This window comes from Fusarium verticillioides, chromosome 10, assembly GCF_000149555.1.
Source record: "Fusarium verticillioides 7600 chromosome 10, whole genome shotgun sequence".
NCBI classification, from domain to species: domain Eukaryota; kingdom Fungi; phylum Ascomycota; class Sordariomycetes; order Hypocreales; family Nectriaceae; genus Fusarium; species Fusarium verticillioides.
Genome location: NC_031684.1, coordinates 2037976 through 2065454, shown reverse-complemented (window position 1 = coordinate 2065454; position 27479 = coordinate 2037976). Strand labels below are relative to the sequence as shown.

The window sequence follows — 27479 nt, the reverse complement described above, 5'->3', positions numbered from 1 at the left end:
ACTATGAGAATGCATTGAATCGCTTTCTTAGGCATCGATACAGCCGAGCTTTATGACAGCATTTTAATCAAAGTGGTCCAAATAACGTGATGATGAATGACTACTAAATGTTCATGATTATAAGCATCAATTTGATCGAGGTATCTCAGTACAACATCCAACTACAAGCATTCTGATATGATGTAGACACCTAATATAGACAGGCTACACTGCTAATAATCCCAATCCATCATTTTAATGACTATTCTCGTCATGAGATAGCGACTGGTTTAATCCTTGTGGTCCACAGCTGGTCCAACCTTTTCCGATACATAGTCGCTCTCGAGTGCGAATTCTAACGGCAACATTAGTAAGCCCGGTCCAGAAAGAATTGACCAGGAGCGAATACTTACGGTCGGCTTTGGTGTACTTGAACTTTCTAGCTGGTACACGGTTCTCAAAGAGAATGTCGATCTCACCAAAGGTACGGTCCTTTGTCTCTGGAAGACGGAACCAGCACCAGAGGAGACAAAGTGCATTCGTTCCTGCGTAGAAAAGACCTGTCTTTGCACCCCAGCCCCAGCCTGGACTTTGAGTTAGCTTCTCTCATATAAACATCGCCTTCCCTCAGAGATGGCCTTACCAGATGCCGAAATCATCCTTGGCGTAACAGAGTTGTTGAAGATGGCAGTAAGGTTATAAACGAACCGACCGATAACAATCGTCTTATACCTAAGCCGTCCCGAAGGAGTCTCAGCGACAATAGGATAACACACCGGCCCAATGGTAATCATATTGCAAAGAGTCGACACCACAAACAGCAGGCCAACAGCAAGATAAGCGTCTTTGCTGGTAGACCACCCGAGTGCTCCAATGGCAATAAGGCAACAGAACATAAACACAAGGCCACTCATGTAAATAGTAGCGCGACCGAATCGAGGGAAGAGAACCCAACAGATCATGCCGCCGATGATGTAGCATGCTGAGAGGGAGATGTTGAGGTTGAATGACTGGACCTGGGACCAGCCAGCGGCTTGGAGGAAGACGACGACGAAGCCGAGAATGGCGTTTCCACAGAGGATCTGGGCTGCCCAGACAACGCAGTTCTAGGCAAGAGTTAGAGCGAAGTGATAAAGAAGTCACAAGGAGCGGTCTTACAATTTCAGTGCGACGCAAGTTGGTACCCTTGAAGCACTCAAGAATAGAAGCTCCACCAGTCTCAGCCTTTTCCAAAGCAGTGGTATGCTGGATGTACGCCAAGCTCGCCTCGATCTCTCCCTCTCTGTCTCCATCGTCTGATGCAAGTCGTCGTAGGGACGTCTTAGCGAGCTCGAGCTTACCGCGACGGACGGCGTTCCATGGAGATTCGGGGGCAAAGTACGCGACGAAGAATAACGGTACTGGCCAAACCCATTGGAGGTAGAAGGGCAACTTCCAGGCCAAGTTACCCTCGATGTTTAGGCATGCACGGACGACGCCTGATGAAATGAGGATACCGAGACCCCAGCACATGCAGACCCAGGCTGTGACGTATGGACGGAGGATCGTGGGGACGACTTCGCAAGCGTATGTAGTAGACAGAGTCTGACGCCGGAGTCCGTCAGCATAGCTTCATGTAGTCAAGGTCAATGTTACCTACCTGAAAAACACCCCAAGCAACACCACAAAGCGCCTCACCAAATGCCAGAACAGATAGGGATGGTGCAAAGGCGAGGATGAAGATGGTACCGACAAGATACGCCATGAAGACCATCATTGTAGTCCGAGCACCGAATTTATCTTGCGCCCAAGCATTGATCAAAAGACCAGCCAACTGTCCAACCTGCGACGAGTTGGAGAGACCGGATTGCCAAGCTGGTGAAATGACCTTCTTGCCCTCTTTGGCGCTGTACTCGCCGAAGTGGTCTTGGAACTGAGTTAGACCGTAGAAGGATCCGAGCTGTCAGAGATAAAGGTTAGCTAGAGGTAGAGAGAGGGTTCCAATTGGGGATACGATACATACCATGACCAAGTCGTAGCCTTCCATGACCAGACTGATTGATAGAACTAGCGACCATAGTACAGCTTTTCTGTACTTCTTGAGAGCTTGGCGAATGGTGAGATCTCTGTCGGCGGCGTTTCCATCTTGAGCGCGTTGAATGAGCTCGATGGTGTGAGGATCGCCGAGGTCAAGACCCTCAAGCGTGTGCTTGTTCACGACGATGTTGTCGGCAACCATGGCTGCGGCGTGAAGTTGACAATGAATAGATAATCTACCGCTGCTGGAGATCTGTCAATGTCGAGAATGCCTGTTGCTGATCTTCTGTGCTCAGCATGAGGGGTCGGCATCTTCCTTATAAGTTATGTTCCTGTCGGTGTCAACCCCATGGGGAACTGAACTCTGCTTTGACCCCAAAGTACGTAGTGCGGAGAAGCACCAGGCCTGGACCCCATTTGACAGAATATGGTGCCACGACTGCTGAAGAAACAGGGTATCATGTTAGCAGAACCAATTGGCGTCTTTCTGAGACCAAGCCTCGTTAACCATCCCACCGGGAATTTGGACGTGACAGGCTATCCCACCGCGAACTTTATTTCACGATGGTCATCCCACCGGAGACGCGTCTCCTTGTGACCGATAATTGTAGATTGTTTAAGCAGTTTTGTTGAGCCGCATCAGATGAGGTATTGCGAGCTACGTAAGTCATACTACTTCTGTAATATTGAGTAATGCTGCAACCTGCGCTACTAGATTAACATCCTCACCACCAGATGCCTGGGCAACTGTCGCCACCTTGCCTTGGTTGTTCTGATCAAATGAGAAGCCTATAGATCTTGTCAACAGGGTAAGAAACGGCATCGGAAAACGTCGGGTGCGTCACAAATTGTGCAGAAAGTCTTAATATTCAGGTCAGAAAAGAGTTCATAATTGTACAACGTGCAGCCTTGATGGCACTGCGACTATACTATGTCGGGATAGAATATATCCAATTACTTAGTATCAAAGAGCCTAATCCTCCTCTAATTTCTTCTTCTCGAAGTCCTGCGAGTCATGCTCAACCGCCGTGGTATGACCGTCGAAGATAGCAGCGATAGCCTCGAGACTTGGGCCCTTTGTCTCGACAAAGAACTTCCAAACCACAGCAAGCTCGATAGCAAGCCAGGCGACATAGACAAAGTAAAACTTCCAAGCCAGCGCTTGAAGACCGATGGGGTTGACCATGGTGTTGATAAAGTTACTCGCCTTTCCGAAGAACATGAGGAGCGAGAAACCCTTGGCACGAATGGGATAGGGAAGGATCTCGACGGGATACGAGTAGAGCAGAGCGTTGAAGGCCAAATTGTAGAAGAAGTAGAAGAGGAAGAGCATAGCGATGACGGCTGTTCCTGCGGCCTTGTTGTGATCCTCGTTGAAGAGACCAGCGCAAAGGGTCTGAGAAGCGAAAATGCCGAGCATGCCTCCCACAGAAATGAGGAATTGAGTTCGGCGCTTCATGTGAGCGGTCAGGAAGGCTGAGGCTACTGAGGTGAGCCAGTTGAAGATCATGAGGCAGCCGTTGAGAATGTTACGCTCCCGAGCGTCGCTGACACCAACGGTTTCGAGCACACGAACAAGGTAGTAGGAAACAAGACCGTTGCCAGACCACTGACTGAAGCAGCCAAGACAGACCAGGATAAAGACTCGCTTCCGGTTGCCAGGCGATGTCAAGAGATCCTTCCAACCTGTCTCATTGCTGACCTCAGCTTCAATGACATTTCGCATCTGGATAAACTCAAGCTTGACAAGTTCATCGTCCTCATTGTCGTTGGCATGGTACTTCACCAACACCTGCCTGGCTTCTTCGCTGCGCCCATTGGCGATGAGCCAACGAGGTGACTCGGGAAGGAGAAAGACGCATGAGATGGGAAGCAGAGCTGGGGCAGCCTGCAGAAGAGATGGGATTCTCCATGCCCACTCGCTCTTGATGCTAAAGGTTCCAAAGGTGACCCAAGCAGCAAGGATAGCACCGATGTACCAAGATGTCTGATATAGAGATGTGATGACCTGTCGTTCTTTCGGGTGGGCGAGTTCTCCAATGAGCATGGGGGCGTAGGCGTTTGCGAAGACGAGACCGAAACCGATAATGAAGCGGGAGATGAGGAACATGGCGACTAGACAGGGTTAGATGGATGAATTGTGTGGTGATATGAGGATTACTTACAGTGAATAGCGGCACCTTGGATGGCTGCACCGATGATCATGATGACAGCGCCAACAAAGATACCCATTCGTCGTCCATAGCGATCACCGACCAAGCTGATAAAGGGGGTCGCGACAACGCATCCAAGAGGGAGGATAGCAGACATGATACCAAGGAGTGCACCACGAGGTTTATCAAAGTCTAAGAGCTGTTGTCAGTAACAAGTTCAAGACGAGGCTTGAAACAAGAGCGCACTTACAGTTATCCCAAGAAGGTACAGCTTGAAGACCAGACATCATACTCGCATCGAATCCCAAAGTGATGGCAGCTGCCAGGCAAGTTGGGATGATCATTAGATAGATACGAAAGAGGTTCTTGTTCTGGTAGAATGGAGGCGCGACGGCAACGAGGTCCTGGATTCTCTGGTCGAGATCAAGGACCTGCTCGTCGACGACATGGCCGGCATCTTCAGCCATGGCCACGTCGGTTTTGCCCTCCAGACTATTCTTGCCCATGTTGTGATCGCCTTGGAGTCAATGAAAGAAGGTGGGTAGTGTTTGGTGGAGGGAGTGATGATACTCGAGGCTGATGATGTGCAACACCTTGACCTTTAATATACATACCTCCTTGCTCGCTCACCGTCCGTTCGTTACTCCGCATAACCAACATCATGGGCCCCTGGGAATTGGCAACCCGTGCTATATTGCGGGGTCCTCGAGAAAACAAAAGTCAACGACCCCACGGGGCTGGATCTAATGTCACGTCAGCTCCACAGCCCCGAAGCGAAACCTTGGAGGAGAGCGAGTTTTCGGGTGATACCCGTTGTTAACATGACTCGAGTAACGGAAGCTTCCCGTGCGAGCAAACTTCCCCTCAAGCCAAAAAGAAACCTGCGCTACCAAACCGAGCCCTACCTAACTAAGCCTATTCCCTTTTATTACACCAATGCCTGTCATACTGGTCATTACCTAACCAGACCGGCAGTATTCCCATCATGACACCCACCAACGATCTCATCTCCAAGCTCACAACAGAAGAGAAAGTGAGTCTTTTGGCAGCCGTTGACTGGTGGCGCACACCAACCATCAAGCGAGATGATCTCTTCATTCCCCATATCAAGATGTCCGATGGTCCCAACGGCGCTCGGGGCGAGAGCTACGTAAGCGGTATCACGGCAGCTTGCTTCCCCTGCTCAACCGCCGTCGGCGCAACTTTCGACCAAGATCACGCATACCAACTTGGCAAAGAGATCGCGAAAGAGACCAAAACAAAATCTGCCAATGTTCTTCTCGCGCCAACTATGAACATCATCAGGTCTCCGCTCGGCGGGAGAAACTACGAGACTTACTCTGAGGATCCGTACGTCATTGGGACTTTGGCATCGGCGTTTGTGAGAGGCTGTCAGAGTGAAGGCATAGCAGCTACGCCGAAGCACTTCGTCGCCAATGAATCTGAAAAGTCGAGGACCAAGATGACGTCTAACATTGATTGTCAGACCTTGCGGGAGATTTACATGCTCCCCTTTCAACTGGTGATGCGTGATTCAGATCCCTGGTGTTTCATGACCTCGTACAACCGCCTCAACAGAGTGTATTGTGCGGAAGATCACTGGCTATTGGAGGAAGTGCTGCGCAAAGAGTGGGGTTTCTCAGGACTTGTTGTTTCAGATTGGATGGGGACGTACTCAACTGCTCAGGCACTCAACTCTGGCCTGGATCTCGAAATGCCAGGTCCGACGAGATGGCGAGGCCACAAGCTTCTGAAAGAGATTGAAGCTGGCGATGTGACCACCGAGACTCTGGGTAAGAGTGTCGGTAGGGTCATTGAGCTCGCGCAAAAGACTGGCCGCTTTGAAGACCCAGTTGAGAAGCCGGAGCGATCTGTGGAAGACCCAGAGACACTCGAGTTCATCACTTCCATCGCAGCGGACGGAATGGTCCTTCTCAAGAACGACGACAACATCTTACCACTACCTCCAAAGGCTTCAGTGGCTGTTATAGGTCATCATGCTCTTCATCCCAGTATCGGCGGCGGAGGCAGCGCAAAGGTCTTGGCTCAGCACGTCATCTCGCCTCTCGAGGGCCTCAAAGCTCAAGGCGTCGACTTCCGTCATGCACCCGGCGTTCCCGTCTTTGGTGCTCTGCCCCACGCAGAACCAGAGACCATTTCGCCTGTTCAGCTGCGCTGGTTTAATAGCTCGGTTGTCGGTGAGAACGTCGCTCATGAGCAGACCATCGCGTTGCCCGAGTACATGATCAAGGAAGCCTGGCCTACGTATCTCAACAAGGAGTACTCCACTAGCATTTCCTTTACGCTGCGCCCAACGACAAGCGGGAGTCATGTATTTTCCGTCATCACAACTGGAAAGGCAGATGTATTTGTCAACGGCGAAAAGGTCTTCCACCGTCCACAGGAACCTGTCCTACTTCCAGAGTCCTTCTACTTTTACAAGGCCAAGATTGAGCGACGCTTCACCCTTGACATGACAGCTGGTCAGGAATACGGGATCGAGCTGCACTCTTGGGCGACTGATCCAGAGGTTCTCTCCAAGATTGGAGGAACCATGTTTCAAGGCGCTAGTCTTCGCTTCATGGAGTACGTCGACATTCCTGCTGCTATAACGCACGCTGCAGAGATCGCTGCATCTTCTGACGTGGCGGTTGTTTTTGTCGGCACGACGAATGAACTTGAGTCTGAGGGTTATGATCGCGATACGATGGATTTGACATCTGATCAGTACACCCTAATCAGCGCAGTGGCAGCGCGCAATCCTCGCACCGTCGTGGTCAATCTCTCCGGCTCTCCCGTTACAGTATCTCCTTTCATCGATCAAGTTCCCTGCTTTCTCCAAGCCTGGTTCGCGGGTCAAGAGTGCGGCCATGCCATCGCCCGCGTTCTGCTCGGTCAGGTGAACCCCTCGGGTGGACTGCCAATGTCATGGCCCAAGAGAAATGAGGATAACCCAGCTTACGGAAACTTCCCCTGTGATGATAGCTTGGAGCTTAATTATGAGGAGCGTCTGAAGGTTGGGTACCGCTTTTACGATGATAAGGATGCCCCAGACCCTCAGTTTCACTTTGGAGAGGGTCTTTCCTACACGACGTTTGAGGTGGCTGGACAGGTTAGTATGGACTCCAAGTTCGGTAGCCCGGAGACAGTGGAGACTTCACTTGTTTTGGAAGTGAAGAACACGGGGACGAGGGATGGTAAGCAAGTGGTTCAATTGTATGTGACTCCCCCACCATGCGATGGGAATGCACGACCCGTCAAGGATCTCCGATCGTACAGCAAGGTGTTTATCTCGGCTGGGAAGACAGAGAAGGTCACGTTCAAGCTAGACAAGTACGCTTTTAGCTACTTTGATGCCAAAGTGGATAAGTGGAAGATACCCCAGGGCGAGTTTCTTTTGCATGCCTGCTTCAGCTCCGCGGAGACACTCCAGAAGGTCAGGGTAACAAATCCCCAAACGCAATACTGGACGGGGCTGTAAGGTGGTTAGGTTTCCTTCACTGGTAGTAATTAAGCTGGCCAACTAGATGGAGGAAATATGAACTCGTCCCCAAATCCAAGACCACCATACGTTGGCATACCGCCATCAAGACTCCAGTCCCAGTTATCCTGAAACAAAGATGCCATGAAATCGACCTGTTCGTCCTTTCCATCCGTGGTTACAGGGACTACCTGATCTTCGTTCTCACCAGGTTGTCCCTCGAGACTGACGGATGGTCTTCGAGATGCCACCCGGGATGGGACTACCGAGTTGCGTATTGCTAGAAAAGCGTTAGCGCGTTAGTGACATTAAGTAAACCCCTAACTTACAGAAGTATGCAGACCGCGCTTGCTCCTTTAGAACAAGTAAATGATCTAGATACCCTCTCGCCCGGGCATTCTCTCTACCAAGGACTCGCAGAAGCACCGTGGTGTTCTCCCACGTCGCGTCGAGCTGCTGCTGGTTAAAGTGCTTACTCCCTCCAGCCTGCGCACACTCGCCCAGAATCATTATGCCACCGCACGTCATGAGGTCTAAGAGAGTTAAAGTGTTAGCAATCTTTGTATGGGAACCGTTGAGAGTCAACTTACAGAATAGACTGAACCACCATGCACCCGTCGCTTCGACTTTTCTAGCAGCCAGCAGGGACGCCGATAGCTCGTACGCCACCTGAACACAAGTCGTAGCGCACTGAGCCTGAAAAGCACCCTGCAGAGTATTTGCCTCGGCAGCCGCCTCATCCGTTCCAGAGCCCGTACCGCGTCGTTGTCGTGAGCGCCTCGCAGCAGCACAGAAGGCGCTGAAGCTTGGTCTGTACAAGAGAATCCTGAGATGAAGAAACCTCGCCTGCAGGACATTTCTCTGGCGTTTTATGATGTGCCCCCTCGCCCCTTGTGTTGGAACCCTATCGTTGTCCCACCATTTCAGATGGGGGACTAAAGAGGTCTTGAAGTCTTCGAGGAGATCATCTAGACGAACGAGGGCGCTAAAATCGGAGGATGAGCTTGGCCAGTAGATGGATGATAGGATCTTGCCAAGGATCTTGGCTAGCCGTATGTTTTCTACGACGAAGAGGTTTTGTGATACTATTCCTTCGGGTTGCATGCAGGAGGTGGTGCTTGGGCAGATGAATTCGTCGTCGACTGCGGCGGGCACTAGGACGTCGTCTGTCATTTGCAGGACTGGCGGTCTTCCCAAGGTCATACAGACCGTCCTAATCCTTGTCAGTATATATCAATACCCTCATCAAAGCGACTTACATCTCCATCTGTAGACATCCATACCAAACTCTCCGCCGCACTTCATTCTCCATAACAGATCGCTGATCAGCATGTCTCTCCGTATGCAACCCCAGCCCAACGGCTATCCGACAAGCAAGACCGATGATATTATAGCACCGAATCGGATACTCGCTCGAAAGCGCATAGTGTCCCGCCAGCAGCAGCGCCTGCACATGCGACAAGTCCCCTTTGTCAAGAATGTCCATCTGCAGCAAACTTCTCATCCTTGAGCTAAACATCGCCGAGACCGACTCTTCTCGCGATCTGAAACTCCCAGCCCAAGCCAACATGGTATTCAGAGCGCAGAAGAAGGAAGCTTCAGGGCACTGGTCACCTCCCACGCCAATATCGCCGGCCTCGCCCGTCTCGACCCCCGAATAGCCCGTCGACGTCCATAGCGCCTCGTACCGCTTCCTAAACCATGTAGAATGCGTCCAGGGATAAAATATATGCACACTATCAAAGTACAGATTCAGAAACTTGTCTGCTATCTGTCTTGGTGGTAAAGCAAACTCGGCCGTGAGCAGTGACGATGACGTCGCGGAGCTCTGGTGCCGGTTCCGCAGTGGGGCCGTTGGCCGGTGACGTTTGGCATGGGGAACTTCGCGGAGAAGCGAGTGGACCGAAGATTGGCCGAAGAATTCATCCTCTTGAGGGTTCAGGGTGAGGGTCGTAGCGCCCATTGTGCTCACGGGACTTGGACCGCCTGCAGCTGCCGCCGCCGCCGCCGCATGGATACTGCCCGAGGGTCTCTCTCTGTCCCTGGGGCTCTTGGGTGTGACTTGTGCTGCTTGTGCCTCTTGGCGAAGCTGGTCGATCACCAATTGCATGTCCTGCACTTGTTTCTGCAGAGACGTGATATACCTGGAGGGAAAAGAGAAAAGAGAAAAGATAAATATACATTGGACACCCTACGACGGATTTGGTACCTACTCTTGCTCGCTGAGCTGCTTGGCCGTGCCAGCGATGACAGTGTAGACGCATCGCGCAGCCGGTTCGCCTCTCTTCCTGCAGGGGTTACAGACAGGCTTGGATCCATCGCACTTGATTTTTCGCTCCCGGCACGTGTCACATGCCAAAGCGACTCTCTTCCGTTTCGTTGGACGGGACCCTGCTTCCTCCTGTGCTTGTGGAGTGTCCATTGCGGAAAACAAACTAAAGAGCAGAGAAAAAAAGAGCGCGGGGGGGATCAAGTTTGATGCCGAGATTGAGGGGGAGAGGCCTGGCCTTTTCACGGGCTGTACCCGGCGTTTCTCGGGTAGAAAGGAATGAGAAACGGGAAGTATCCGTATAGGGCACTATCCACATATGGGTTAGTTAACGTAGTACGCTATCGCGTGGGGAATTTACCCGGGAGGCAATGTCGGCTTGGAGGATATTTTTTGTTGAAGAATCCAGAGCATTCAAGAGAGAGAGGCCTGGTGGATGATAATTGCTGCAGCTCATACTTGCTAACTACTTTCTCTCTCAAAACCTCATCATGCTTAGATCGCCGCTCAATGCTTTGTTGAGGAGCCTCACAAGGCCCACGCCGCGCTCCACCCCGGGACTGTTGATGCAACGCGCTGTGAGCAACGCCACTGCCAGCCAAACAAAGGCATCAAAGGAACAACATCAGCATCGGAGACAAGAACAGCGAAAGAATCCTGTATTTCTGGCCTCGGCACTATCTGCAACTGCAACTACCATAGGTGGGACACTGCTATACACAATAGCCAGTCATAAAACAGACAAGGACGATGAATCTCAATATGCAAGCCGAACAGAAATGGAATTGGTAAGAAACAATGACGATGACCGAAAAATGGATCTAACTCAATGAGTCCAGGCAGTCGAAGAGATAAGAAAAGCACTTGGCGAAGATGCAGTCAGTATAGAAGACGAGATTCTCCATTCTCACGGTTACTCAGACTGGTCCACCATCAATATCGACCGGCTGCCGGTAGCCGTCGCGTTTCCCACGACGACAGAGGAGGTAGCCACCATTGCAAAGATCTGCCACAAGAGACGCGTGCCGATGAGTAAGTATTTCCCAGGGCATCACGGGGCCAACAGAACTAACAGCGCAAGTTCCTTATTCTGGCGGCTCCAGTGTTGAAGGCCATTTCTCCGCGCCTTTTGGCGGCGTGAGTGTTGACTTTGTCAACATGAACCAGATTCTTGAAGTTCACAGCGACGAGTGAGTGGTACTATCAAAGATTCGTTAAGGAGGATGCTAATTGTGCAGTCTGAATGTTGTCGTTCAGCCTTCTGTTCCATGGATGGAGTTGAATGAGAAGATCAAAGACACGGGCCTATTCTTCCCCATTGATCCGGGTCCTTCTGTAAGTACTGCCATTCGATAGGAGTATATTTCTTCTGACATACGTCGCAGGCCCAGATTGGTGGTATGGTTGGGACAAACTGCAGGTCAGTACTCCAAAACAGGGCAGAGGAACGAGTAGATCTAACAGAGTAACAGCGGGACCAACGCTGTCCAGTACGGCACCATGAGAGACTGGGTAGTCAACCTCACAGTGGTATTAAGCGACGGCACCATCCTCAAGACCAGAAGGCGGCCAAGGAAGTCATCAGCAGGCTACAGCCTCAACTCGTTGTTCGTGGGATCAGAGGGTACCCTGGGTTTCGTCACCGAAGCCACGCTCAAGCTAGCTCCCATCCCTGAGCACACGGGTATCGCGGTAGTAACATTCCCCTCAGTCAAAGCCGCAGCGACCATGGCCATCGAAGTCATCCGTCGCGGCGTCCCCATCAGCGCCGTCGAGATCCTCGATGAAGTCCTCATGAGCGTCATCAACAGGATGGGCGCAACATCTATGAAGTGGAACGAGGTGCCGACGCTGTTCTTCAAGTTCAGCGGTAGTGATGCTCTGGTCAAGGATAGCATTGCACAGGTCCAGAGTATTTCCAAGAAGCATCATGCGAATGGTTTCCAGTACGAGAGCGATCCGCATAAGCAGAAGGCTCTGTGGTCGGCTCGGAAAGAGGCGCTATGGAGTATGATGGCACTTCGCGAGACGGATGGACATGTTTGGTCGACGGATGTCGCTGTTCCTCTATCCCGAGTATCCGAGCTTATCGGTCAGTTTGCATGTGATTCCTCCCTTTACGGTTGGCACTAACCATGCACAGACATCTCCAAGAAAGAACTTGTCGAGCTAGGATTATTTGGTAGTATTCTCGGACACATCGGCGACGGCAACTTCCACGAGACAATCCTGTTCGAGGAAAAGCAGCGCAAAGAGGTCGAGGACTGCGTTCACAAAATGGTCTCACGAGCAATTGAGATGGACGGAACATGCACAGTAAGCAATGCAACCCAACCGCAAACCGACATATCTAACAATAATGCCCAGGGCGAGCATGGTGTTGGACTTGGAAAGAAGGAGTTTCTTCAGGAGGAGGTTGGCGATGTGCCGATTCAAGTCATGAGAGCTATCAAGACTAGTCTGGATCCGCTTTGGTTGATGAACCCAGGAAAGATCTTCGATCGCAAAGACTAGACAATAGAGGGACTTCATCGTGATCTGATCTGTTTGTTGCACCTTGTCGAATAATCGGCGATACAATAAGCGGCCAAGCCCGGTGTGACAATCACCAGGTCTCAGCCATAAGCGGCGACAGTAAGCGGCGTGTCCATTGGCCATCTTATAACCCAATTCGTCGTATTTTATTCTCCAAAGAACCTTTCGGGGCACCTTTGTGTTGCATCGCTTACGGTGATCCCGCGATTCGAGCGGGCCGTCCCTAAAGTAGAGTTATTACTCCGTAGTGTCTGTTATCACTTCCAGTTAATTACGCCGAGTCGCATCTATAGCTTAAAATAAAAGATAAAGAATTAAATATATAACCTTAAAAGCTTGCTCGTATTTTACAGATTCAGGCCAGGCATCAGAGTCTATTTCATCAACTATTCTACACCAGACATCAATCTATCCAACGTCACACAATGGTTTCTCTCCGCGACATCAGCCTTCTGCTCCTCGCAGCCCCAATCGCCCTCGCAGCACCAAAGGCCCCCGCCGAAGTAACCGTCAAAACCCTCCCCTTCTCCCCATCCTCCGACACTTCCAAAGCCCCCTCATCCTCAGCATCCACCTCTCCCGCCTCCGACGTCGCCCAAAAAGCAGCTTGCCAACTTCCCCTCCGCTTCACCAACTTCGCCCTGTACTCCGACACAGGCTGTCAGAATGTCATCTACGACCCATTCATGCTCACCTGGGACCCGTGCAAGAATTACCAGTGGACAAATGCGCTGGCGAATGGTGTTATCTTTCAGAGCATGAGATGGACGGGCGGGAGTAATGCGCAGGACTTTTATGCTTGTCAGCAGGGGTTTGGGTGCGATCATAATGTTGCGAGGATTTCGCAGCAGAGCAATGTTTGTTCGTCTGGTGGAGGGTGGCACTTTGACAAGCTTGCTGTTAATCCTTAAAGAACCCAAGAGAATTCAGGTCTTGACCCTAAGCGATGGAAATACTTAGGTCAATCTAGCCTAAGCTTAGGGAACTCTCCGATGAAAGAATGGGGATCTATGTGACTGGATGTGATACGAGGCTGTATCTTAGCGACGGGTATACCCGTAGACTTGACTGCAAATGGAGGAGGAAAAGCATTCCTTATTATGACAAGCCAATCATGTGCTCTATGATCGGTCCACGCTCGCAAATACTTGCCTACTTGACTTTAAGAACCAATCATCTTGGCTCTTGATCCTTCGATATTGCTTTGTCATTCGGTCGAGCATCGGACGAACATGAACAAGAATCTTGAGTTGATGTCATATTATAGATGATTCAATAGCAATATGACAAATTGCTCCGAGCAGTCTTGTCGTAATCGTAAATCCTCGTATATTAACTACACAGATCCGTCCTTGGAGCAGTTGAGGCTACGCATTGCATATTCGCTTTACAGGGCCTACTTACTCTATTAATGCTCATTTAGCCTTACAAATCTTCGACATAATATCTCGATAATTACGCAATCTGTAGAGCATGTCTCATACCTTAGACCCTAATGTTGCGGCTGTCCTCCCCGCTAAACAGGGCCAACTAACCATCCAACAACGTCCTGTCCCAGTTCCCAAGGAAGGCGAACTACTGGTCCGCAATGCCGCCGTCGCTGCGAACCCCTCAGACTGGAAGATCCAAGCCCTCGGCCTCTCTACCAACTTTCCAGCTGTACTTGGTAGTGATCTCAGCGGTGTCGTAGTCTCCGCGGGACCAGGTGTAACACGCTTCAAGCCCGGCGATCGCGTCATCGGGTTTGCTCTGGGTGTTATAAGCGAAAACATCGACAAGGCAGCCTTTCAAACCTATACTCTACTTGATGAAGTGGCGGTGACTCACTTACCCGACAACATCAGCTTTAAGGAGGGTTCTGTGCTTCCCGTTGGAATACTCACTGCGGCTATCGCGGCGTTCGACGGTCTCGGACTGCCAATGCGTGAGAAAGCTTCTAAGGAGGATGGAGCGATTCTGGTTTGGAGTGGTGCTTCGGCTGCTGGTGTCTCCGCAGTGCAGATAGCACATGCTCTGGGATGGACTGTTTATGCAACTGCAAGTCCCAAACATCATGGATGGCTCAAGACCCTGGGCGCGACAGATGCATGGGACTATCGCGACCGAGAAGTCGTGCAGAGGATAGCTACAGCTTTGAAAGCTTCCGGAACAAAGATTCGCGGCGTTATCGACGCTAGAGCAGAAGGAAGCTCCTTCAGTTCAGTCGCGCAGATACTGACCGCGGCTGACCTAACAACCGGATGCAAGGCTACTGCACTGTTTCCATGGCCAGAGGAAATGTCGCTACCAGCTGGTATTAAAGGACATCACATTAACTGCGTGGGGTTCACTGTCATTCATCCAGATATAGCAAGCTGGGTCTTCGGCGGCTGGTTGTCCAGGGCTCTCGAGGATAGCAGGGTCAAGCCTGCACCGAGGGCTCGGATTATCGAAGGGGGATTGGGGGCCGCACAAGAAATGCTGAATATGCTTAGAGCCGGGGCAAGTGGCGAGAAGTTTGTCTTGAAGGTTTAACTCAACAACGGGCGCTTCACATCACAGTATTTAATGAACACGCAGTCAATATATATGTCGTAATGAAAAGGCCTGCCGTTTACTTTTTACTTATTGTCCTAAAAATCCTTTAAATGGCCACGTCCAACACAGCAGACACGCCTCTATCCAAGCTCTCAACCGCACCAGCCAACGCACTCTGAAACTCTGAGATGTCAGCAACCCTCGCACCAAAGATGACTCCGTTGCTCGCAGCCTTGGCAATACCCGCATAGTCTGGACTCGGCGCAAACGAGATATTCAACTCCTCATTCGTCGCCCTCGAAGCAGGTCCATCAGGATGAACCAGCAACATCGATCTCTTGGGCGCATTCCAGCCAAGGTTGTTCAACACGATGGTTAGAACGGGGATGCCGTAGCGGGCGGAGATCCAGTATACGCTTGAAGGCACGGAGAACATGTATGATCCGTCGCCTACGATTTGAACAACGTAGCGTTTGCGCTTGTTGGGGGTGAGAGCGTCTGCTGCGTCGGCGGCGAGTTTTATCCCGAGGGCTCCGCCGCCGGACCAGCCGAGACCGCCGCCACCGCAGTGGATCCATTGGCCGGGGATTGTAGCGCGGATTTGGTCTGAGACCGAGATCATGTTTGTGATAGCCTCGACGGCCCAGATTGTGTCTTCGGGCAGCTTGGCGCGTAGGGTTGAGCAGACGTAGTCTGTTGTAAGCTTTCCTGAATCAAGAGGCTTGGCCTTTGCATCAAGAGCTTGAATACGATCGGTGTAAGACTTTTGAAGAGCCTGTTCCCGACGATCAAACTCAGCGGTAGCAAGTTTTTCAGACAGCGATGCTCTGAGATAATCTGTGATCTGTCGCAGTGACGTCTCCGCATCAACGCGATATCGCTGCTCAGCATCAATGTAAAACACCAACATACTCTCCTTCAACGGATCAACATCAAGATGAAAGATCCTCGCGTCTTTCTTGGGCTTGCAAAGCTTGTTAATCCACGGGACATCACAATCCAGAATAAGAAAAACATCCGCGTTCTGAATCGCCGAGTCAACGCCGTACTTCATACCCAGCCAGCCAGGATGATCAGCAGGGAAGCACATATCCGAGCATCCCGTATCAAGAACCCTCAAGCCCTTGATAGTGTTCGCTAGTGCGACAAGAGGTTCAACAGCTGCGTGGTTTCGACCTGTGAAACCGACGATGACTAATGGGTCGGAGGCGTTGACCAACGCTTCTGCGATTTCTTGCACGGCAGATTGGGGCAGGGCTGCGGGTGCGACGGGTTTCCAGAAGGCGGAGTTGATGGTGTATGGCTCAATCGTCTCTTCCATGACTTCGCGGGCGCCCATGAGATAGGAGGGTCCTTGGGGATGGCTTGTCGCGAGCTGGAGGGCGCGACGGACCATTTGCTTAACGTTTTTTCCAGTCTTGATCTCACCGACATATCGGCAGTATTGGGAGACAATTTGCTTCTGGTCAGGAACATCTTGAATCCAGTGGCTTAACAACGTTAGTCAAGTTCCGCAAAGCTGGAGAATGGACTCACATAAACTCAGTCCTCGAACCGAGAAGTTCTCCCTCAATAGAATAAGGCGATAATCCCGCAAAGATCAAAACCGGCGCTCTTCCCATAGCAGCGTTGTGAATAGCAGCCGCGAGAGCAGAAGTCCCGACATCAACGTGCACAATAACACACTGCGCCTCACCACTCAATCTCGCGTATCCATCTGCCATGGACAGCGCAACCATTTCATTAGGACACGTGATGATCCTGGGAAATTTATCCTTCAGTTCCCGCTGGCCTCTGACCATGGCCTCAAGAATACTAGGATGGTCAGACCCGAGATTGACGAAGCAGTTCTTGACGCCTGCTTCGACCAGGGCCTCAAAAAAGGCGAAGGATGTAGTGTACCTGAGCTGCGTTAGTCATGCGTAGTAGCATTTTGGTGAGTTACGTACATGCTGGGCTTTGCTGATGCAGGATCTGTACGATCTGATTCTGTGGTTTGAGCTTCTAATCTCATGTTGATACAGATAAAGTGGTTTATGTAATTTGGGCCAATTTCATGAGGCCTTTCTTTTCGTTTAATGTTGCAGTACGGGAACCATCCGAAGAGGCGTCCCGCAGTCACGGTTGGTTCCCGAGCGGGGGATCGGCTCTGGCAACTGACTTCGGCAGTAGAAGCGCAATCTCCACTTCCGGGAACACGACAGACGCCGATTTACGGCCGTAGAAGCGAGTCAGGAATTGAGTACTATTCAACTAAATCACTTTTTAGGGAGTCATGTCTGTGACTTTGGTATTATTGGACTCTACAGTGAGCATCATTGTATCGATTCATCACCCGCTACCTATTCCTCTATATGAGTACTGAGTCAAGTTTGTAATTGCCAAGGTTCCGGATCGTTCAAATCAGCAGCATTATCATGAACCGACGCGAAGATCTGGCTTGGGCCCGACGACTCCAACCCAAGAATTGATAGTGCAGCCTCCAATATACTAAGCGAGAAAACACATGGAGTTTTCGCTAACCGATGCATGCTTGTCCAGCCAATCTCGTTGGTTCACATATCTTCAAAGACAGGGACCAAGAAGCACTAGGCAGTATTCCCGACTGACAAGGCCGTTCTTGCTAGCTGTATTTGAGTCAATAGCCAGGGAGCACGTCACATGGAGGTCCAGGTCCCGTTGGTTAACCTTGGCGGTATCTCCCATTCCTGTATCCTGCACCTTCGGGAATGACCCGGTCTGTCAAAACGTGCTGTATCGGTTAACAGGTATTTGGAATTACAGGCCAACAATGACATGTCTCTGTTTCTTGGATATGATCCATGGTGACATACCCCATGCAGCCTTTTCATGGTCCTACTCTGTCGTCTATGATCTCGCTACCCCGGGAATACACTTCCATCACGCGGGGGAGCGTCCCCAGTCCCCCCGCGCGCCCTCCACACCCCGCACTGGGCTATACCTCTTGAAAGCGTCGATCTAAATCCCTTTCCGTCCAGTGCCAACCCCCAAGGATCCAAGACCTACTGAAGCAACAGGCTGGCCGCTCATTTCCATAAGAAGGGACGCCATGCACCACCCTGTTCAATCCGCATCACCACACAGCTCAGCTCAGCGCTACTCAATTCACACTCTTCTCTTCGATCATGGCTGACCTCGCCAACGAGAAAGCTGCCTTTGACCATGCCTCCCTCAAGGGTGGTGCGTCTACCGTGGAGCAAACACCTGAGGAGTCGGAGGCTACCAAGAAGCTTTTGCGCAAATGTGACGTTCGATTGCTTCCTCCCCTGATGGTCATTTATTTCCTTTCCTTTATGGACAGAACCAACATCGGTATGTTGCCTTAACGCGATATGCTTGCATGGAAGGGTTGAAGCTGATCTTCCAATCTAGGCAACGCAAAGATCCAAGGAATGACGGAGGATCTCAAAATGACTGGTGCCGACTACAACATGGCTCTCTTCGTCTTCTTCATCCCTGTACGCCGATCGATCCCGATACAAGCATAGCAGATTCTGACTCCAACTTTGCAGTACATCATCTTCGAAGTCCCGTCCAACATCGTAATCAAGAGAATTTCGCCTTCTCTTTGGCTAGGGGGAATCACCGTTCTCTGGGGTATGTTAGAGCACTCTAACTGCGCTTAGCCAGTGGCTGACCACCTAACTACCTTAGGCATCTCAACTATCGGGATGGGCCTCGTCAAAAACGTACCCGGTCTTATCGCTTGCCGCGCACTTCTCGGCTTCTTCGAAGCTGGAATCGTCCCAGGCTGTGTCTATCTTATCAGCATGTACTACAGACGCTACGAGGTTCAATGGCGCATGTCGCTGTTCTTCAGTGCTGCTATCCTGGCGGGCGCCTTTTCTGGCCTTTTGGCGTTCGCTATTGCCAAGATGCATGATGTCGGTGGCCTTGAAGCATGGCGCTGGTATGTCCTCACTTTCCCGTCAAGCAACAATCTGCTAACAATTTATAGGATCTTCATCCTCGAGGGACTTCTCACGGTGGTGGCCGGTGTCATTTCCAAATGGTGGATTCCCGATTGGCCAGAGACAGCTTCGTTCCTCAACGATGAAGAACGATCTAGACTTGTCGCTCGACTCTCCGATGATGCTGGTGATGCCAGGATGGACCATCTCAACAAGGCAGCTTGGAAGAGGATCTTGACCGACTGGAAGATCTATCTCGGCACTTTGGCATACTTTGGTATTGTCAATAACGGATACGCTGGCTCGGTAAGATAACAGCCTACCCTGATAATAACAGCTGTGTTGACTCTTGTAGTTCTTCATCCCTACCATCCTCCGAGAAATGGGCTACGCCGCCGAGCGTGCACAAGTACTCACTATCCCAGTTTACGTCGTTGCAACCATTGGCTGTCTTTCATCCGCATATCTCGCCGACCGTATGCGCCATCGCTACGGCTTCACCATGGTTGGTGTCGTCATGGCCAGCATCGGCTACATACTCCTTCTCCTTCAACACCAAGTCCCCACCGGAGCACGATACTTTTCGCTCTTCCTTCTCGTCACCGGTGGCTACATCACACAGCCTGTCATTCTCGGGTGGTTGTCCAACACCATGGGCGGGCACTACAAACGCTCCATTGCCTCAGCATCGCAAGTTGGCTTTGGCAATCTTGGTGGCATCGTCGCTTCGAATGTCTATCTTACACGTGAGGCTCCTGAGTACTGGACTGGACTGGGAGTTAGTCTTGGTATGGTGTGGATTTGTGGTATTTCTTGCACTGCCTTCTACTTCCTTGCGATCAGGGAGAATAAGAGGAGGGATCGTGGAGAGAGGGATTATAGACTTCAGGCTGTAGACGCTGATAACTTGGGCGATGACCATCCTCACTGGAGATATGCTACTTAGATGAAGAGAATGCAAGGATGCTTTAATTTGATGCATCACTGATCAGACAGCATCATATTATCCTGAGTCGGCATCATACCCATGATTTGTATATATCTACCAAGTATAGTTAGTTATGGTGTCGTCACGTGCCAACCTCACCACTTTTTGGAGTGCTTCAAGCGTCGTAATCCCCCTCTCCAGGCTAAACCTCAGGATATTAGCCGAGCAAGGATTGGGCTCATTTCAATTCATACTTACCTTTATCTTTATACACAACACACTTAATGGCGCCACATCTCTCATAATGGACTCACATGACCAAAGTCGCCGAAACCTCGGTCTTCTCGAGCGTCTCCATCTCGAGATTCTGCACCAAGTCATCTACACACTGCCCAACGCTGATATCAAGAATCTCCGCCTGACTTGCTCTTATCTCGGGAACATCTCTCTCCCACGTTTCAGCCGCACATTCATATCCGCTAATCCGCGCGACATTGAGGTCTTTACCTTGATTGCGAATCATGATATATTTCGTCTCAAAGTCACCGAGATCATCTACGATGACTCACGCTTTGATCATTCTTTGAGAAGATGGTCTCCGGATATAATTGAAGAATATGATGACCCCACAACTCCACTCTACTGGTTTAGAGAGGCTTACAATTCCATTGTCAGAGGCATTGACGCTGAAGAAGGGGAGAATGATTATATCCCTCACGTCAAGGAAGCTTTCAAGACTCGCTGCACCATGCGTGAATCATGGGAAGTACATTGCAAGCTTAAATCGCAGCAAGATGAAGTGCTTGTGTCAGGTCGCGACGCTGACGCTCTAAGATATGGTCTTTGGCGCTTTCCAAACCTGAAAAGAGTTACTCTGAGTCCTGCTGCTCATGGCATTCTAGGAAGACCTTTATATCCCACGCCTACTATCAGATCTTTCCCCGAAGGCCTGATATACCCTCTGGAACGTTGCTGGCCCAAACCAGACCCACTGGGAGACTACTCCCTTACCCCTTGGGATAAAATATCGAAACAAGAATGGCGTGGATTCTGTGTCGTTACGAAAGAGATCGCCCGCCATATTCGTGAGAACCCGGTGTTTGGCCTCTCCGAGTTCATTGCGGAAGGTCGGCAGTTTTGGACAGGAATCAACTGCCATATCTTTGACTATCCAGTGAGGGAGGAGTATCGCGACCTTGTCACTATTCTAAGTCACCCTCCGCTCAGACGCTTGGAGTTATCATTCGCTTGCGGTGAAGAGTCCAAGCACAACTGGCCCTCTTTCCGTTCAGGCCGCCTCTTTAGAGCTCTGAGTAAAGCAACGAGCTTGCAGGATCTTCGTTTTGATACTCGCATTCCCCTTCAGCACAGAATATGGCACCAATTTGTAGACTACGCGCAGAACGGTATGCCTCTGCAAAGCATGTTTCCCATCAACGCGTGGTCTAATATACGTCGCTTTGCGCTTTCTCGGTCTTTTGTCAGACAGAAAGATGTCATGGCCTTTATTTCTACACTTCCATCGTCACTCGAGTCGCTGGAGCTAAGTTTCCTCAGCTTCCTTCCTTGCGAGGGAACTTACAGGGATCTATTACAGGATATGCGCTGTAATTCAGGGTGGAGAGAGAGGCCGGCGGGCAATCGGCCGAAGCTTATTGTATTAGTTGTTGAGAATGAATCCTTGATTAATGGCGCTGCTATGGACTTGAGTCATGCGGCTATGGACTACGTCTATCACCACGGGGACAATCCATTTGTAGAGGATCAGATCTTGGAGGTTCTGGAGGGTAAAGGGACATTAGTAGATCTTCTTGATCCAATGTACGGCGAAGAATTGTATTAACGTAGGATCGCGCCAGTCTAGTAATTACAGTCCATGGTTGTTGCATAAGGCATAGACCTCTCGTTCTTTGATTGTACTAGTCAAATGGCATTCACAAACCCCCAAAGTTTAGGAATTGTTCAATTCTTAATGTGGCGTATTCCAGCCTATTCCGTGTCGCATCATTTGGTTGAAGCGGATGCCCCCCTTTGTGAAGATACAGCTCAGTAAAAGACAAACTTTAACTGGCCGAAGGTATTTTAAGACCGATTACGGCTGTTCGACTGTTGATGTTATTATCCTTATAGCTTTTAAGTGTCAGTATCTACATAACCAAAATCGTAAGTGATGTCACTGCATACCTCAGCGTGGCAACGGAACCAGTGTCGAATTGGATATTGATGGGCGAATCAAACGGGAGATGTACCCAGACTTTCCATAGACATCGAAGGAAAGTCCCATGCCCAACCTGCTTTGAATTAGCCTAACATCCTACAGACAACCAGGGATAAGAAGACCCTTCGAGGCACGAATGCTGCCCTCAGGTAGCAATAACGTACAACCATGACATTTCCACCATTCTCATGATGTATGTAGTCTTTTTGGATGTCTCGGATAAAAGAAATCACATCATTCGCACGTCTTTCAATGTCTTGTACTGATCTGAAAACACGAAGCAAGAATTAGCGATGCTTAAATAGAAGGAGATGCAATCATACTCTCCACCCTCGCACCCACCAGCCCAGATTGACCACTCTGACGATGCGTTGAGTCCCTTCTCAGCTCTTAAATCTCTAATCTGTTGGGTCGTCATTCCTTCGTAGTCCCCATGGCCCCATTCTCTTAAATCCTCCGTAAATGTAGTTCTTTGCCTCAATTCTGGGTGCTTCTCAGTAACGAGCTCAAACGTTTCTCTGGCACGGATTCTTGGGCTGACAAAGGCGTGCGTGAGGTGTGACGGATCGATCAGTTTGTTAAATCCGAAAAAGTTGTCTCCGAGAGCCGTTGCCTCCTTCTTCCCGAAGTCTGTGAGCTCTATATCTGTTCTTCCAGTATACTTTCCGGCCTTTGACCATTCTGTCTGTCCTGTTTTCGGGAGAGACCCATTAGCACGAGAAACAACAATGCTATGGACTTGTTAGCCCAACTTACCGTGTCTAATGAGAAATACTGAGGGCGCCATTGTAGTCTTATTTTAGCAGCAAAACTAGCATCACCAGATACAAACGATTAATGATAAGTGAGGGGTTGCGTACGACCTATGGGCGGTAACAGGTGGCAAAACCACCAACTGGCTGCGCAGTCAGGCCACGGCTGGGGACTGGGGAACACTTCCACGTCCTGGACAGATGAGCGAGGCCGGAATTTTGTTGTCTACCAATCACACAGACTTATTAAATTCCTCTCTTTCGCTCACTAGATCAAGATCTGCAAGCCGTGATTTCTAAAATGATCCCAGACCCATACCGTCAATAGAGCTCCAATATCGGAGCACAACCGCGACCTGTATTTTGAGTCTATCACGAAACGTAATGTATATCTAGTGTCTCCAATTTCATCTACTTCTTCTGGTTCACAAAGTAGTTTGAATTCGAAAAAGGCTTTCATGATTTGAGGTACAATAACAAACATTCATCTACAACTAACAATCAAATGAATGGCTTTAGTATCAGCTGATAGTGCGTAATCTAGGGTGCACCGCCCCGTACAATCATTCGGGTAACTCAGGATCCCATAAAAGAGCTGCAAAGGAATGTGGCGTTGCGGTAAGATATTCAAGGAAAGTGACAAGACAAATAACAAGACAAAGAAGACAACAGGAGCAAAATGAGGGACCAAGATGCCAACCCTAAGTACAGATGCAGCGTCGACCTCTGAACAGCGAGCGGCGTCCATGTCCGTGCACAGAACAATTGTCGTCGAAAGACCTTGCCTTGGCTGACTGCCGAGAAGCAAGGTTAGTCTCGAGCTCCTCAATCTTGACACTCATGGCATTCATCTTGTCAAGAAGCGCGCTGTCGTTCTCTCCGGTGGAAGTCTTTCTGCCATGCCCACTGTAGGCCGAACTGCACATTGTTAAATCGCCTATCATATGATTCCAATGGGATACATACCCGGCGGTGGTGTAGGAAGCGGTACTACCCTTCCAGCTCGAAGGGCTAGAGTGGGGAGACTCATCAACATCATCATCGTCGATGTTCTGATTGAAGGAGCATCGTCGTGAAGAGCAGTTGTACCATGCACTTGGCACGGGCCCATTGCCTTCGTTTCGTCGACTGTGATGACCACATCGACATCGGGGGTTGGTAGAGGAAATGCCCAGCATGTCATCCCAGGTGATAAACCGGCGTTTATGGCCGGCTTGACAGTAGTAGTAGGGACGGCCAGCAGTAGCGCCTCTTGTAGCATCAACTCTGCTACGTTTAGGCGTGTTGGGACATAGAGGGCAGTCTGGGACCTGAGAGAGAGGGAATTGGGGAGACGAGGTGTGTTGAGAGGGGTAGTAGGCTTCCATTGTATGAGAATTGTTGCTTAAAGGGTTGAATGATGGTAGTTTGGGATAGAGTTGATTGTGATTGACAGCTTGGGCGGCGTGGCAGCGCCTTTATATCCTCTTCACGAACTCTTCTTAACGTGAGGTGACGTACGTTAATACGTAGGCATCGACCTCAATGCTGTTCTAGACCTTCGAAGACACTCATGTATGGTCACCTTGGCAGGCCGCGAGGCTGATTTCAACGATCATATCATGAGGGAGAGCATGGGACACGCATATTGCAGAGCAGATGTGCGCGTCTCAATCTCTGTCATAACGATCCATCGGATCTAAAGTTCGGACACCATTCCCCATAACGAAGTATCGTTGAGTTGCTTTTCAAGTCCCAATCTATTTTCTGACTCCTCTCACCTACTGTAGCTTCAACGTCTCAAATGTCAAGTCTACATTATCATCCTCATCTTCCATCCCGTACTACTCCCTTGCCGTCGTCACACAGCCACGCCAAGGGTCTCAGGTTCACCGAAGACAGTCACGCCGACACTGTTGATCTTCAAGCCACGAAAGAAATACCCTGTTCTCATTTGAGGTCGCCGTTGCCTCAACTGAGAATGTGATCGAACTGCAGCCATCGGCATTTGCGTCATCCACTCAAAGGTTCGTCATAACCGCCAAACGAAGCTCGACTGACAAGTTTTCGTTTCCAATTGCGAGAGCTAGTTTTCATCTTTAGGTGCGGCTGAATATCTTCTTGCATATGTTTTACTGGTTATGAGTTGGGCGGTAAACGGTTGGCTCTCAGCGGCTGGTCAAAGTTCAGCTGATGAAGTTGGCCAATGGACAGCATCTTCTTGACTCTGTTGGCCGCGACCGTTGAATTGAGCGTTTAGAAACAGGAATAAGCTTAAAATACGCAACGGATGGCATTTTCTTCAATCCATGATAATGCTTCTCATTGGACACCAAATACGTGGCTTGAAGCAATATGCGACCCCAAATTCGTTGTGACATCCACGGCTGTTTCCTTAGAGGGCCTCACCGACAACTACATCATTTCACCCAAAATTCTTCCCCGTTGTTCCTTTCAAGTCTCGTATTGCATGTTTCACTCTTTTGACCCTCGATTGCCTTCATATAACTTTGTACGGTGGTCTTTTACAAACAATGCCGATGAATCTTGGAAACAAGTGCGATCATAGCCTCCGATCCCCTCACCATTGACAGAGTCTATAGACTGTTCTGGATTCTTATGTCTTCATACTCATCTTTGTTTGACCATAGCACTGTACTCTCTCCTGGCCCACTGCCGCAAAGCCAGTAACTTTACTGCACATAGACTTGGGGGCTTTAGACACGAGTGCTCACACTTCTCGTTCATTACTCCGTCCATCCGTGATTGACAACTACCTTAGGATTAGTTGGGCGTAAGAGGGAATGGTCTGAGCCATGACAAGTGAACGTGTAAAATAGCGCAACACCAACGCATAGACCCATGCGATAAGGGATCTTTAGCATCGACAAAAGTTCATGAGTTATACCTAGCTATAATAAATGGGTTGTTGCATATCATTACCATGTTTGTAGCGGACAATTATTGCGAAGCAGTTGCACGGCATCTTTATGCCGAATTTAGCGCCGATCGCGACTGATAACAGAATAGCATGGATATTAATGCATGCCGTTCTCGTGTCACGATCAGAGATCATCAGGGTCTGCTCATTCTCAAAACCTAAGTTAAATGTCTAATTATTATATTGATAACTCCAGATGATCTTTGTAAATGTTGAAGTTCAAGATAACGTAATTATTTTCTATGTAGTATTTATCGGAGATCGAGCCCCTGTCGTTTCATACGGCACATCACGCCAACTCCCGCAGACCAGCTGTAAGAGATGCCGCTTTACATCCGGCCTCGGCGCACTTACCAGATCAAGCTTGACTACAATCAGGTCCTAGACTCGACTTCTCTCCAATCATCTCACACGAAGCCACGGATGTGCCCACATTCGGAAGCCAGGCTGCATCAGTGATAGCGGTATTATAAAAGGTCCCTTTCAGATAGGCAAGTGGTATAAAGTCCGATAGACATGACTGCCGGGGCTAATGGTGAAATGTCCAGAAAAGGGAGGAGGTTTGGTTTGAGTGCAGGTATAGAGATGTGATGGAATGTTCCGCACTCACAATACACATTAGTAGTTTTGGACTTTGCAGCCGATTGTACGGAAGTACGGCATTGAGGATATCTGAAATTACGGACCTACGCTTTGAGGAATAGTGAGTTTTGAAGTCATGAGATAGATAGTAAGTCGCATAGTAGATACTATGGGACAGAAATCTTATATAAGTCTACGAAAAATGCCAAGAGAAAAGAAACATCCAGAAGCATCAGAAACCAATCAAGCTCATCTCATCTCTTCAAGTCCAACTCTTCCAACTCAACCTTCATCATGAAGTTCACTCTCTTCCTCGCTGCCGCCAGCCTTGCCCTCGCTGCTCCTGGCACAAAGCTCACTCCCCGTGACACTTCTCCCCTTGTCCCTCGCTCCGCCCGCCGTGCCAAGTACAGCTCTCACCCCAACCAGCGCCTCACATCTCTCTCTGAGGTTCGCACCAAGAACGACCAGTACTCTGGCAACTGGGCTGGCGCCGTTCAGATCGGCAGCGGATACAACAAAGTCCAGGGCACCATCACCGTCCCCGAGGTCAGTGGTGCCGACGGCGCTGCTGCTTCCGCTTGGGTCGGTATCGATGGCGATACCTGCCAGACTGCTATTCTTCAGACTGGTATCTCCTTCTACGCTGATGGATCTTTCGATGCTTGGTATGAGTGGATTCCCGACTACGCCTACAGCTTCAGCAACTTTGACGTTTCTGTCGGCGATCAGATCCGCATGACCGTTGATGCTTCCTCCAAGACCAAGGGTGTTGCTACCCTTGAGAACTTGAGCACCAACCAGAAGGTTACCCACAGTTTCACCAACACTCCTTCTACCCTCTGCGAGACCAACGCTGAGTGGATTGTTGAGGCTTTCCAGGAGGGCGGTAGCCAGGTTGAGCTTGCCGACTTTGGCACTGTCACTTTCACCAACGCTGTTGTCTCTGGAACCCAGGGTACCTCTGGTCCTTCTGGTGCTCAGATCATTGATATTTCTCCTGACCAGGGTCAGACTGTCCAGGCTGTTGGTTCTATCACCAGCAACTCTGTTACTGTCAAGTATGTTGGTAACTAGAGAGTTGAGAAAGGCTCTAGCTTGATGTGTTGATTGGAAATGACTTCGATGAGTTGCATGAGATAGGGTGTGAAGAGTTTGGTAAATAGGATTGACGTGTTGAAGATGGAGAGGCTGGAT

At 50.0% G+C, this 27479-nt stretch overlaps 13 protein-coding genes across 14 annotated transcripts; 7 read left to right on the top strand and 6 right to left on the bottom strand.

Annotated features, from left to right (window-relative positions):
- Window positions 1–269: 269 nt before the first annotated feature.
- On the bottom strand, window positions 270–2197 carry FVEG_08363 (MFS transporter, SP family, general alpha glucoside:H+ symporter; the record flags this gene model as incomplete). Its single annotated transcript, XM_018897254.1, has 6 exons — window positions 270–334; window positions 393–563; window positions 623–1085; window positions 1138–1563; window positions 1619–1918; window positions 1982–2197. The coding sequence occupies 6 exons, from the start codon at window positions 2195–2197 to the stop codon at window positions 270–272; spliced, it is 1641 nt and encodes a 546-aa protein (XP_018754857.1).
- A 771-nt stretch (window positions 2198–2968) lies between these two features.
- FVEG_08364 (hypothetical protein) lies at window positions 2969–4654 on the bottom strand (the record flags this gene model as incomplete). The annotated part of the gene is made up of 3 exons (XM_018897255.1): window positions 2969–4110; window positions 4161–4340; window positions 4399–4654. 3 exons carry the CDS (start codon window positions 4652–4654, stop codon window positions 2969–2971), a joined length of 1578 nt encoding a protein of 525 aa, XP_018754858.1.
- A 479-nt stretch (window positions 4655–5133) lies between these two features.
- On the top strand, window positions 5134–7629 carry FVEG_08365 (hypothetical protein; the record flags this gene model as incomplete). Its single annotated transcript, XM_018897256.1, has 1 exon — window positions 5134–7629. One exon carries the CDS (start codon window positions 5134–5136, stop codon window positions 7627–7629), a length of 2496 nt encoding a protein of 831 aa, XP_018754859.1.
- Window positions 7344–10051, bottom strand: FVEG_08366 (hypothetical protein; the record flags this gene model as incomplete). Its single annotated transcript, XM_018897257.1, has 5 exons — window positions 7344–7909; window positions 7959–8162; window positions 8220–8842; window positions 8889–9773; window positions 9843–10051. The coding sequence occupies 5 exons, from the start codon at window positions 10049–10051 to the stop codon at window positions 7659–7661; spliced, it is 2172 nt and encodes a 723-aa protein (XP_018754860.1). The 3' UTR covers window positions 7344–7658.
- A 338-nt stretch (window positions 10052–10389) lies between these two features.
- Window positions 10390–12439, top strand: FVEG_08367 (D-lactate dehydrogenase (cytochrome); the record flags this gene model as incomplete). The annotated part of the gene is made up of 8 exons (XM_018897258.1): window positions 10390–10686; window positions 10738–10930; window positions 10980–11088; window positions 11137–11233; window positions 11284–11318; window positions 11371–11990; window positions 12042–12214; window positions 12266–12439. 8 exons carry the CDS (start codon window positions 10390–10392, stop codon window positions 12410–12412), a joined length of 1671 nt encoding a protein of 556 aa, XP_018754861.1. The 3' UTR covers window positions 12413–12439.
- A 419-nt stretch (window positions 12440–12858) lies between these two features.
- Window positions 12859–13344, top strand: FVEG_16301 (hypothetical protein; the record flags this gene model as incomplete). The annotated part of the gene is made up of 1 exon (XM_018905552.1): window positions 12859–13344. The coding sequence occupies one exon, from the start codon at window positions 12859–12861 to the stop codon at window positions 13342–13344; it is 486 nt and encodes a 161-aa protein (XP_018754862.1).
- A 562-nt stretch (window positions 13345–13906) lies between these two features.
- FVEG_16302 (hypothetical protein) lies at window positions 13907–14947 on the top strand (the record flags this gene model as incomplete). Its single annotated transcript, XM_018905553.1, has 1 exon — window positions 13907–14947. One exon carries the CDS (start codon window positions 13907–13909, stop codon window positions 14945–14947), a length of 1041 nt encoding a protein of 346 aa, XP_018754863.1.
- Window positions 14948–15056: 109 nt separating this feature from the next.
- Window positions 15057–16964, bottom strand: FVEG_08369 (hypothetical protein; the record flags this gene model as incomplete). The annotated part of the gene is made up of 3 exons (XM_018897259.1): window positions 15057–16440; window positions 16487–16852; window positions 16900–16964. The coding sequence occupies 3 exons, from the start codon at window positions 16962–16964 to the stop codon at window positions 15057–15059; spliced, it is 1815 nt and encodes a 604-aa protein (XP_018754864.1).
- A 1132-nt stretch (window positions 16965–18096) lies between these two features.
- On the top strand, window positions 18097–19828 carry FVEG_08370 (hypothetical protein; the record flags this gene model as incomplete). Its single annotated transcript, XM_018897260.1, has 6 exons — window positions 18097–18283; window positions 18344–18429; window positions 18484–18568; window positions 18626–18881; window positions 18930–19188; window positions 19238–19828. The coding sequence occupies 6 exons, from the start codon at window positions 18097–18099 to the stop codon at window positions 19826–19828; spliced, it is 1464 nt and encodes a 487-aa protein (XP_018754865.1).
- Window positions 19829–20020: 192 nt separating this feature from the next.
- Window positions 20021–21765, top strand: FVEG_16303 (hypothetical protein). Its single transcript, XM_018905554.1, has one exon. It carries the CDS (start codon window positions 20115–20117, stop codon window positions 21651–21653), a length of 1539 nt encoding a protein of 512 aa, XP_018754866.1. The 5' UTR covers window positions 20021–20114; the 3' UTR covers window positions 21654–21765.
- FVEG_08371 (hypothetical protein) lies at window positions 21592–22849 on the bottom strand. 2 transcript variants are annotated; one of them, XM_018897262.1, is made up of 5 exons: window positions 22785–22849; window positions 22352–22718; window positions 22193–22295; window positions 21995–22101; window positions 21592–21940 (listed from the first exon to the last, which is right to left on the bottom strand). In XM_018897262.1, the coding sequence occupies exons 1-5, from the start codon at window positions 22813–22815 to the stop codon at window positions 21874–21876; spliced, it is 675 nt and encodes a 224-aa protein (XP_018754868.1). In that variant the 5' UTR covers window positions 22816–22849; the 3' UTR covers window positions 21592–21873. The 2 variants fall into 2 exon arrangements, with proteins under 2 accessions (XP_018754868.1, XP_018754867.1); XM_018897261.1 differs by having other exon boundaries at window positions 22151–22295; window positions 22785–22845.
- Window positions 22850–23481: 632 nt separating this feature from the next.
- FVEG_08372 (hypothetical protein) lies at window positions 23482–24147 on the bottom strand (the record flags this gene model as incomplete). Its single annotated transcript, XM_018897263.1, has 2 exons — window positions 23482–23698; window positions 23747–24147. The coding sequence occupies 2 exons, from the start codon at window positions 24145–24147 to the stop codon at window positions 23482–23484; spliced, it is 618 nt and encodes a 205-aa protein (XP_018754869.1).
- Window positions 24148–26576: 2429 nt separating this feature from the next.
- On the top strand, window positions 26577–27359 carry FVEG_08373 (hypothetical protein; the record flags this gene model as incomplete). The annotated part of the gene is made up of 1 exon (XM_018897264.1): window positions 26577–27359. The coding sequence occupies one exon, from the start codon at window positions 26577–26579 to the stop codon at window positions 27357–27359; it is 783 nt and encodes a 260-aa protein (XP_018754870.1).
- Between the last annotated feature and the right edge of the window lie 120 nt (window positions 27360–27479).